This window comes from Narcine bancroftii, chromosome 3 (assembly GCF_036971445.1).
Source record: "Narcine bancroftii isolate sNarBan1 chromosome 3, sNarBan1.hap1, whole genome shotgun sequence".
In the NCBI taxonomy this organism is placed as follows: Eukaryota; Metazoa; Chordata; class Chondrichthyes; order Torpediniformes; family Narcinidae; genus Narcine; species Narcine bancroftii.
In genome coordinates, this window is record NC_091471.1 from 342,660,779 (window position 1) to 342,672,835 (window position 12,057).

General features: G+C 38.4%; 1 protein-coding gene across 1 annotated transcript in view; it reads right to left on the reverse strand.

The window, feature by feature from the left end:
• LOC138759309 (protein shisa-6-like) overlaps positions 1-12,057 on the reverse strand; it is a 434,403-nt gene that overhangs the window by 386,825 nt on the left and 35,521 nt on the right. Inside the window, exon 2 of the mRNA XM_069929517.1 lies at positions 2,108-2,265. Coding sequence (XP_069785618.1) covers positions 2,108-2,265 — 158 coding nt within the window. The remainder of the gene's footprint in view (positions 1-2,107; positions 2,266-12,057) is intronic.

The following is a 12,057-nucleotide window of genomic DNA, read 5'->3' on the forward strand; positions in this document are numbered from 1 at the left end:
AAAAAAAATACATTACCAATGTACAACATCCAGGAGGATCCTTCGAGATACCTCTCATCAGGGGTTGATGGCAGAAAGTGACAGCTGGGTAGGGATACATACCAATGGCTGACTGCCCTATTTAATAGGGAATCATGGTACATGGTCGAGACCTGGTCCTTTTTATGGAGTCTCAGAAGAAGTTGCTGTCCTTCCAAGTAGAATTCTATAACCACTTTTGTAATACATTAAGTGTGCAGATATAAATGGGTCATTGAATTCTATGAACAGTCTGCAGTGCTAAATTGGGGAAAAGTTATTAGAATCTATCATAAGGGATAGAATGACTGAGCATTTAGGACAAGACAGTCAATATAAATTGTGAAATCAAGGTCAGATCTCATGAATTTAGCTAAGTTTTCAGGTCATCCATATGCAGACTGACAGGTACCAATGGCTTTTGTTCTATCTGAACTTCCAAAAGGCGTTTGTTAAGATTTCACATGATAAACAAAATCACACTAATTATAGGAAATATCATTTGACTAATAAGAATAGAAAACGTTGTCTGATTAGCCAAATGTGGCACATGGATTCCCAGAGATATTTATACAGGGCTTTTGCTTTTTATTTTAAAAATATAAGAACATATGAAATAAATTCAGAAGTAATTTATCTGGCTCATTAAGGCCATTTTGCCATCCTTAAAATCACTTTCCTGCACTAGTTACATTAAGTATCTGCTCTTAATTAATGCATTCTACTTACGAAATATTGTCAACCCTTGATATTCGAATATTTCATTCAGCCTGAAAACACTGTATGGTATTCTACCAACGTAAAATATGATAATTAGTCAAGCCACCTTCTGCATGTTTATCATATCCATCAATCAGGAAATGACAATTCATATTATACATCTAATTTGCAACTAGGTTTTAGCTCAAACCATTAAACGGTAGTGTATTTAAGATATGATTATGGACCAATACTGAGACAAACCAATGGTCAAAGACAAGGAGACTGTTTGGAAGGATGAAAATTGAATTCAGAATCAATAAGGAAAAGACAAGGAGACAGTTTGGAAGGATGAAAATTGAATTCAGAATCAATATGGCAATAAATTATGGGGAATTAGCATTGTGGCTGATTTGCATGAGAATTAAACCCAAACAATAAAGTTTAGTGGTTGCACCATTATCCTCTGGGGGGATTTCTGGCTGTAGAGAGAGGATGGGGGAATTGGAACTATCTGGACTCTTGCATAGAGTCAGAATGCATTTGATAGGCCAAAGAGCCCAATTTCCAAATCTTTCTATCTGCAATTCTGTGGTGCACTGGAAATGAAATGAGATTCATTTGGATAGGTAATGAATGATAGTACCCAACTGGTTCACTGGATCCCTTAAACATATCAGAACATTATATTTCATTGAAATAAATACCAACCACTTATTCCAAACATGAACAATAGTTACCTGTCAGTGAGTACTGCATATGGGTCAAGACGTTTTATGTAATACTCCTCTGACCGCAGTGTAATTGCCACAGGTGCATCTTATTATAACTGATTTACCTCTATCAGTCTTATAATTGCCATCCATTAAAAAATACATTTTAGTACATCCAGTATTGGTCTCCAATCGTTATATCATGAATGATAAAATCAAAATATGCCTGCATTTGTTCCGTTTTAAGTGCATCTAATTTTAGCTTTAATTTGTCTCACTCTGAGGCCAGGTCTTGTTTGTCAGATGGCATGTGAACTAAGTATTAATTCGAGCAGCCATTGTCAACCTCTTCTCAGCTATGGACTCCAAGGACTCTGCTCAAATTTTACGGGCTCCCCTCTCCATGAAGCAGTCAACTTTTGGTCTCTTCCGTACATCTCTCCCGCTGACTACGTAAGAGCCAGCAAAAAATGTTATGTTATATGAGGTGAAAAGAAAGCAATGTGCTCTTGGACCCTGAGTGGCGAGAGGTGGGTGGGGAGGGCCCCTGTTGAGAATGGCTGCATTAAACCACAGTTTTAGTGAACCACTGCAAACAGAAATTTGTCATGCCAATGAACGATTGAACTCAAAAAAATACAAAGCAGACATCAGTTTCTGGGTGAAGTTCTACTTACCGTGATTGCCCTTGGATGTTCGAACTGGTGTAAAATGATTTTTGGTGGTTCGAACAGGTGAACTATCCTTGGGCGATCCGTCTATTGCTGTCATATTCTCTCTCTCAAAGTGTGGTACTGGGATTGGTCCCTGGTTTCGTAAAATGTCTGCCAAAGCCCTGTGAAATTTGATAAAAAATAAATATTGAAAAAAAGGACAGTGTCTTTATGTCATAAGTATCAATGCTCAAGTATTTTGGATCGATATTTACAGATTCATTGATAAATGAATATTCATATTTATTATGTTAATTGGTTAAAAGACTGTTGTATCACTATTCAAATAATGACTTAAAGACACATAAATTTTAATGCATGACAACTAATGAATGTTTTATTCAAAACATACTACTGCAGCCCACAAAATCTGACACATTTTTGGATTGATGTTGAGCATCACTGATCTATTTAATGATGGGCTTATGCTCACTGCCATTGCACATGAAGTAAAGGATACGTCACTGGCCTGAGAATGGGTCACAGGAGAGAAATGCTGGGCCCAGGTTGGTTGGGTGGGGGGGGGGGGGGGCGCATTTAGGTAGTCAGTTGGGAGTCTGTGCCAAAGCCTCAAGTGTCGATCAGGGCGATGGAGGGGTTAAGGGGAATGGAGGGGAGGGAGTAGCATTGTAAAGAGAGTTGGTATGGAGGAGGAGAACATTTCCAGACACACATAACCACATGATACACCCCTAACCATTTCCCATTGTTAGATGGGTTCATCTATTCACTATATACCATCTTGTTTAACTCACACTAGTTTGAGTGCTGAACATGTCAAAAACAATACTAGTCGTGACAATCTGACCACATCGTTTGATTCTTAATCATTTTGAAGTGGTAAAATTTGCATTATTGGTTCTTTTTTTAACACTTCAAAATACTTTGATTATTCCTGACAGTTGCTTATTTTATAGGATTAATATTGGAATTATGGAATAATCCTGCATGTTATTATTCCATCTATTTTTGGAAGTTCTATGCATTCATAGCCATTTAAAATCAGCACCTTGTCTCTTAAAAGATTTAAGAAAGATGTACAGTATATTTCCGATTTTCCGAAAAGCTTAGGACCAGAAGTTTTTCAGTTCACCAGGTTTTTCAGATATAAGCGGCCCAGTAGAATTGGCAGAATACTTGTATTGGCAGTTAAACAACAGAAAAACAATGGAAGGTTTTTCAAGCATGAATTTATGTTTAATTCTTCCCCCCCTGAGTAAAATTATCTCTGCTTACAAAATAAGATAAATGCATAAATTTAAGAAAAGATCCATTTTTTGCAACTTGTGAGATCATGTGGGCTGCCGAAATCTTTTCAAATTTTTCGGTTAACCAGTCTTCAGATAATTGGAAACATACTGTATTTCAAAAATTCCCTCACATTTACGCTCGTTGATGTCTTAGATGTTGATAGGATATGTTGTCTTGCATGTTTATCCCTCTGCTAACTACCAACACCAGCAAGGTTTGAAAGATTTTTGTTCAAAGTAACTGGCTCAAAAACCCTACACAGCATAAAGAAAATCAAATATTTAAGCAGGCCATCTTTCATCTGTGGAGAGAGAGAAAAAAAAGTTTTCTTTGAAACTGATCTTCCATCAGTGTATGGTTTATTTGAGATAAATGATTGGTAGAGGTTCCAAGCTGATTCAATGATTATTCATAATGTTGTTGCCGACAGCTTAATTTTTCAAAACGAAATGTCAGACATTGGATCATTATTAATTTCTTCACCCAAGGAATCTTGGTCTATTTCATTTCATGGGCAAGTATTCGGGCTAAATGATTTTTATTGTTTTCTTTTCTAATGCAATTTAGCTGGATTAAATGTTCTGCCCAATTTACATTTGATTTTAAATACAATCCAACTTACCTTCTGGATGCTTCACCCTGCCAGTTTCTTACTGATATAGTTGTGCCTTTGGTGTTTGGCTAAATTATCCTGATCATTCTTATAAATAGCTTGTCTACTGACTTGTTCTCTCACACTACACCTCTTTTGCTACTGTTGGCTATTGCATCTTGTTAAATGTATGTTCTCACTTCTATATCTTTTACTTTGCATCTACTGTATACAGAGAGAGTATAGCTCATACCCAGTATAAGGAGTACACAGTATTATAGCTGATCAATGCAGCTTGCTTTGTAGACTTAAAATATGACAGGAAATCACAAAAATAGGTTATCTCTAAACAAAATGGTAGGTGATAGGAACATATTAAGGTGATATTCATGATTAGCAGCCCAAAATCCATAAAATACACCCAAAATTCTTCATTATCCACTGTTTTTGAGTTGCCAAGACCATCTCATTGTCACCTTTTAAAATGGTCACTTTCCATTTTCTCAGTTCTCGCGAGTTTCATTTCGTGGCGTGATTGGTGGGCCTTAAATTGAGTCATGCTCCTCTGTGAACTTGTATGCCTCTTATCCCTTTCTTCTAGTCTCTTTGTCAGCTTCATTTGCTCTGTGTGCATTGTGGGTAGATGGTTGTCATGAGCGAGAATGAAGAACAATAAGCTCTGTGAGTGAAGCCTCCAGCTTCCCTTCTTGAGAACTTGTCATTGCCTCCAGCAGAAGTCAAGTATTTCTTAATGATCACCGGCAGAAGTGTTTTTCTATGTTGCTTGGCAACCAAGAAAAAAATAAATTAGCTGATGCACTGACTTTTGAATTTTGAAAGTCCTTTTTTCCTTTGACAATGTTGAGTTGTTCATTTCACTGTTATGAATAGAAGTTGACAGCACATTCTGTCTCTTTTACTTGACTTTGCTCTCTTGCTCCTTTCCTCGTTTGGGAGCGTTCCTCAAACCTAGCTGTTATTCATCAGATGTGCATGTGAACCTTGCCATGTTCCCAGCTGATTTGATGTCCCTCTATTCACCTTACAAGGATCTAAATAAGGAAAGATGCATAATGCTGTCAACAGATGAATAATTAATTTCTATTCTTAGAAACACTTTGTTTGGTAAGGTCTGTCTGCATAGACTGATTCACACTAAAAGCAGGCCATCCCCTAGTTTCCACTTTCATTTCCGGTACGTTGCACGTGGTATCTGCACAGCATTTACTGCCATCTGCTCACTTGACTTTTAGCTCCTGTCTGGTTGATATTTACCATCAAACACAAAGATAAAACAGATAGGCACAGTATCTTCTCTTGGTGTCTCATCAGTTTCTCTAGATGCATGAGAGACTGCAGATGATGGAATCTGGAGCAAAAATAAAAGCAATCTACTGGAGGAACTCAGCAGGTTGAGCTGCATCAGGGGGAGATAAAGAATGACCGGCCTTTCGAGCTGGAACCTTTCACCAAGATTTCTCTAAAATCTACTCTCCATCAGTGTGAAATGAACCTGAGTAAAACCAAGATACAAAGCTTAAAGGCTATTTTTAAACACCACTACCGAGCATTTCAGAAGGCCACAAACAAAAAATGGATTCAAGTTGCACTCAACACTAAAAGCATGACTGATGTAATGGTGGCATCGAAAAGGCAAAGGAATAGAATGTGATAAAGTGAAGGTTACAAAGCGAAGACTTTAGATATATTGACAAAAGACAAGCTCAGCGTCAGTGCAAGTTCAAGCTCCCACTCCAACTTGAGTGGATTCAATTAGACATGATAGGTTCTAAAAATGTTTCATGTGATGTTTGCCTAATCTTCAAAGGGAGAATGGCAGTTAATTGATCTCAAATGGAGTGCAAATGTTGTTGCTGAAGATAAGATTAATATTATCCCCAGTGCAAACATGGTTGTTAAATAAACGCAAAAATCTCAGGAGATGGAAGAGGGTCCTTCAGGAAATAAAGGAAGGAGCTACAGAGATCTCCAACTTTTTTTCCTCTCCCCCTTATTAATGGTTTCTCCCTATACCTGTCTCCTCATCTCTCATACCATCTATCCTATCACCTCTGGGTTCCTTCCCAAACTTCTTTCCTCAGATATATGTCATTTTACTTTTTTACCTTAGTCGAAAGGTTGGCTGATCATTTCTACCCATGGATGCTGTCTGAAATGCTGAGTTCCTCCAGCAATTCTAGGTCTACTCAAGATTCCAGCATCTACAGCATTTGATTTTCTCTTCTTTCTTCACCAGCCTGCCAACCTGGGTCACCAATTTCATGGAACTATGCACCTGTACCCTGAACTCTCACTCTGTTCTACACTGCTCTTCAGGACCTCACTGTGCAAGTCTTGCCCTACTTTAATCTACCAAAGTGCAACACCTCACACATACCTAAGTTAAACTTCTGCCATTCCTTGGCCCACATTCCCTGTTGGTCTGGATACAGTTGAAATCTTAGATACCTTCTTTAATATCCACTATGCAGCCAATTTTGGCGTCATCTATAAGCAGACAAACCAGGTAATTCCACTATCACCTATATCATTAATACAAACTACAAACAACAGTGGACGCAGCACTGATGCCTCTGGCATACTTCGAGTATAGGCCTCCAATTCGAGTAAGAACCCTCCTCCACGACCACCTTCTGTCTCCTACCATCAAGCCAATTCTGTATCCAATTGGCCAGCTCATCATTGATTCCATGAAGTCTGACCTTCCAGACCAACTTACCATGAAGGTCCCTGTCAAAAGCTGTGCTAAAATCCATGTCAAACAACATTACCACTCTGCCCTCATCAATCTTCATGGTGACCTCCTCAACAAAGTACTCAGGGTCTCCTGTTTTTAATCAATTCCTTTGGAAAGGTTGGTATTAAGATAAATAAATTCAGAGAAAATATCCAAGAATGGATTCCAATTTGGAGTTTATTTTAGAACCTCTTTTGTTTAATATTTTTCTAACAAGTAAAGAGCATAATGGCTGAACATTTTTAAAAAAAATACTAGACATACAGCACAGTAACAGGCTCTTCCGGCCCGAGAGTACATGCCCCTTAAATACACGAAATAACCTACAAAGCCTGCATATTTTGGAGTGTGAGCAGAAACTGGATCATCTAGAAGGAACCCACACTGGTCACGGGGAGAATGTACAAACTGCTTACAGATAGCACCAGATTCAAACCTGGGTCACTGGCATTGAGTTCTGTTGCTAATCGAACCCAGCTAAAGAATATAATGAACATTGTTAGGTCTGCTTTGTTCATGAATGAGTGAGACAAACACCAGACTGAGTCGAAATCAGGGTTCTTTGTTCTTTATTACCGGATTGTAACACTTGCGACTAACCATGTTAGTCGGAGAATGCATTCTGCCGTTATCAGCAAAATGGTGATTTTTTATACCCTTGGATATGTGCTTAGAACATCATCATATCATTACTTGTCCAATGACTAAAACTGTTGCTATCCTTTCCCTGCTAGCTTCCTGCCTCTCAATCCATCAATGTCTCTCTTATCTTGTAAGTACAAGGATGCATTCACATCTTGTTACAGCCCTGCACATTCCCATCTCATGATGTTTTACCTAACAGGAGTACAAGGACACCTCCCCTTCTTGTTACAGCCCTGTACAGGGTAACTCCTTACACATTCCCATCTCATGATGTTTTACCTTACAACATTCAAAGAAAAGAACTTGAATGCCTCTAACCTGTCATTCTCAAGTGAGTCCACTTCATAGTTCATCATGGTTTTTGATTGGGAAACACTGTTATGTCTTCTTGGTCACTCAATCATGTACATACATACTGTTGAAATAGGTAATAGGGACACTATATAGTGACAGTAGATTGATGATGTGTACAGTTTTCTTCCATATTCCCTCTACACCCACAACTTTACAACCAATTACCATTCCATCTTCAAATTAGCCAAATATCAAATAATACAGAATGAAGAAAGATCACTGAAAGGCAATAGGTATGGTGCCAAGATGACAATTTCTCCATCAACATCAAGAAGATGATGGAAGTGATCGAGGACTTCAGGAGAGGGCATAGAAACCATGACCCTGCCTACATCAATGCCAATGAAGAAGAGAGAGACTTCTAGTTCTAGGGAAAAAATATTTCCAGTGGCCTGACCTGAACCAACCATGCTTACCACCAGTCGAGAAAGCATACCAATAAAGCTAAGGAAGTTCCCCATATTCTCCCACATCCCTCAACTATTTCTTCAGGCACATCTTTGAAAGCATACTTACTGAATGCATGATAGCATGGTACAGGAGCTGCTCTGGTCAAGATCAGAAGAAGCGGCAGAAGGTTGTGAATGCAGCTCAGAGCATTCCACAAACTTTCCTCTCCTCCAAAGACTCCATATACATCTCCTGGTGCTTAGGAAGGGCAGCCAACGTACTGAAGTACCCAAACTGGGCACACCTTTTTCTCCCTCCTTTCATCTGGCTTCAAGATGAGCCATTAGGCTCCTGGATGAACCTCACAACAATGCTTCCATTCGGCCCTCCCTTTGTTCTTTTCCATTGTAACTCTGTACTCTGTAATTGTTCTCTCACCTTCCACTTTATACAACTGTATGTATGTTAGTGTTGATTTTCTAGTGCTCAATAACTAAGTTCAAGACATCCTAATTTATATGGAAATTCCCCCAAAACCTATCTTCACTAATGCTATTATCTTAGTGAGTGAGTAGAATAGGCTCTCTTGGCAGATTGTGGAAGCCAAACTATTAATTCAAATACAAATTATTTAGATTGATTGCAGAAAATTATGCAGTTTTGAGAGTTGAATGATTTGAGCGTCAGCTTACGGTAAATGAGAAAATTAAGTAACATTGGGAATAGTGAATTTTGTTTTATGCCTGAACCTTTGTTGAGTAAGTGCTGGTGATTTTGTCATAATTATTCAAGAGCTCTATCAGCATTGTATAATGTTACCATAAAAATGAAGCAAGATGTTTTTTTTCATCCAGCTATTCTCATGTTCCTCTGAGATATGCGAAGAAATTTCTGCGATCTTTCTGAAAGGAGTGATCGAAAAAATATCAATAAGATTCCCGAAGTGTGGAGAGCCACAAGAAGTAAGTGAGGACCTAAATTTTTTTTTGCTCATGTGTATTTGGTGTGGAGAAAAAGAAAGCGTAAATGCAACTTAAACGTAAATAGAACTTGGTGCACAGCAGTATCTTGAAGAATGTCCGTGTTACAGACGAGGCAGTCCGAGAGGCATTGGAACACAAAAAATAGATGCATCTCAAGGTTGAATCAAGTGTTCCTTATAGGACGCTAGAAAATAAATTGCAGGAGCCATGGCAGAGATATTTGCATCATTGTTAAGCATAGGTATGGAGCGGGAAGACCAGTGCCTGATTAATGTACCTTTATTTAATAAATCGATGAGATCATACCAGGGAATAACAGGCCAGGGTACTTAATGTCAGATATGGGTAAATTAACGGATGTTGAGAAAAATCAGCATTTGAAAGGTAGGAATGGATTATGGATAAACAACATGGTTTTGTGCATCAGAAATCATTATTTCAAAAATCTTATTTAGTATTTTGAAGAGGTGATCAAGAAGATTAATGAGGTCAGGGTGGAAGATGCAGTCCACGTGAACTTTTCCAATGCTTTGGCAAGGATCTTCGTGATAGGCTGGTCAGGGTGAGGTGGCCAATTGGATACGGAATCATCTTGATAGGAGACAGAATGGTAGTGGAGCTTCCTTATTCAGATTGGAGCCCAGTGACAAGTCATGCGCTGTATGTTGTTTGTCAATGACTTGGAGACAATGTACAGTATTTAGCATGGTTGGTAAATTTGTGGATAACACCATAAATAGTGGTATAGTGATCAGTGAAGAAAATTATCTAAGATTTTAACAAGAACTAGATGGGAAAGTGGGCCAAAGAAAGGCAGAAGGAATTTAACCCGGACAAGGACCTACACCATGAATGGTTGAACTCTGGGGACTGTTACACAACAAAGAACATTGGAGGTAGAGGTACATAGCTCCATTAAAGTGGTGACAGAGAGTTGTTAAAAGGCATTTGGAACACTTGCCTTAATTAGCCAGGGCACTGTATATGAGAGCAGTGATATCATATTACAACTGTACAAAATATTGCACTTAGAGAATTATGCGCAGTTTTGCTCAGCCAGTACTGGAGAGATATCATAAAGCTGGAGATGATGCAGAAAAGATTCACAAGAATGTTGCTGGGATGTGTGGGTTTTGAATTGCAAGGAGAAACAGGATGGGCTTGGACTTTACTTCGTGAGATGCTGGTGACTAAGTGAGGACCTTATGGAGCACACATGTCAAACTCAGGTCCGCGGGACAAATTATAATTATATTTGGCCCGCAAGATCATATCAGATATGTATTAGAGCAGGCCCGCTGGCTGCCGCGCCAGTATAGCGCATGCACAGCTAATACTACAAATCCCAGAATGCTTTGCAAATGCGTTGGCGCCAGCCCGCTAATCGCCCTCACCTCCTCTCTTTACTTTCACTAGCATCTGTGACCTGTCGCCCAACTCACATGTAATAAACCCCTTACGAAAAATGGCCAAACGAAAGACAAAAAACAGGACCTTTCAAGACAGGTGGGAGGCAGACTATATGTTCATCATTTTAAAAGACAAACCTGTTTGTCTTGTGTGTGGAGCCAGCGTGTCTGTAGTTAAAGAATATAACATATGACCACACTATGAAACGAAACACCAGGACAGGTATAAGGATCTGAACGAGAAGCAAAAGCTCCAGAAGGTGGAGGAGATGAAAAGAAGTCTGGTTTTACAGCAAACTTTATTGAATATTTTATTTCTCATTTGTTAATGCTTCTTCTGGAAAGAGTTTAACCAAAACTATCATTAAACATTTATTTTAATAATAAAAAGCTTAACATTACATATGTTGAAAGAAGAGAAAACATGCAGATGTTGTTGAAAATTTTCAATAAATATTTAGTATGGCCCACGACTAAGTCCAAGTTTTTAATTTTGGCCCTCTGTGAATTTGAGTTTGACACCCCTGTTACAGAGGGTTGTGAAATAATGAGGACAAAGATAAGGGATAGGGTCATCACCTTTCTCCCGGGATAGGGGAATCTAAAACTTGAGGGCAAAAATTTTACGTGAGAGGGGAAATATTTCAAAAGGAGCCTGCAGGGCACCTTCACACAGAGGATGGTCGATACATGAACTGAACTGTGAGAGGCGGTTGTAGAAGCAGAGACGTGTAAAGTTCAAAAGGCAATTAGACGGGTAAATGGATAGAAACATTTCAAGGGATATGGGCCAAATGGATGCAAACAAGACTGGTACTGATAAGATGGCCTGAAAGGCTATTTCCATGATGAAGAATTCTATGGCTAAGAAATAAACGTGAGGCGGCAGTTATTGAAGAAATGTCACTATTACAGAGTTCAAGGAAGCCCAATTCATTGGGGTGAGACATTTATTTCTGCGTGAATTCTTCAAAGGATTGAAAGGTTAACAAGCTGGAAATGTGCAAATTGAAACTCTGGAATCTTTCATTTTATGTTTCTAAGATAGTGAGAATGTTTTGTAACCTATACAAGTTTTGCTACAATCAAGCATCAATTAAAAACAACATGGACATACAGAAGGCCTTGCAATTGCCATTTAATGATAGTTATTATAAATTATAGTGTAATATTTATTTTAATAATATATAACACATATTATATTATTATTAAATGATAGTGTAATATTACACCCATCCTCTTTAGAAATTTGGAACATGCCTTTCTTTTAAATTCTCACTGCAACTGTACAATTAAATTGAATAAAGCTTGGAAAGCAGCCACAAAGTTTTTTTCATTCTCACAACAGATAGTAATTGGGGTGTGGGTGGAGCAGACAATCATGGACGATGGTGAAAGAGGACAAAATATGGCCTACTTTTGAAATTGTATTTAAATTTGCAATTCAACTTATGAAGGTGCACCTTCTTTGAAAGGTGCTGTAGCTTGTCAATCTTTTGAATATGTTAAATATCTTATGTACCTATTTTGCA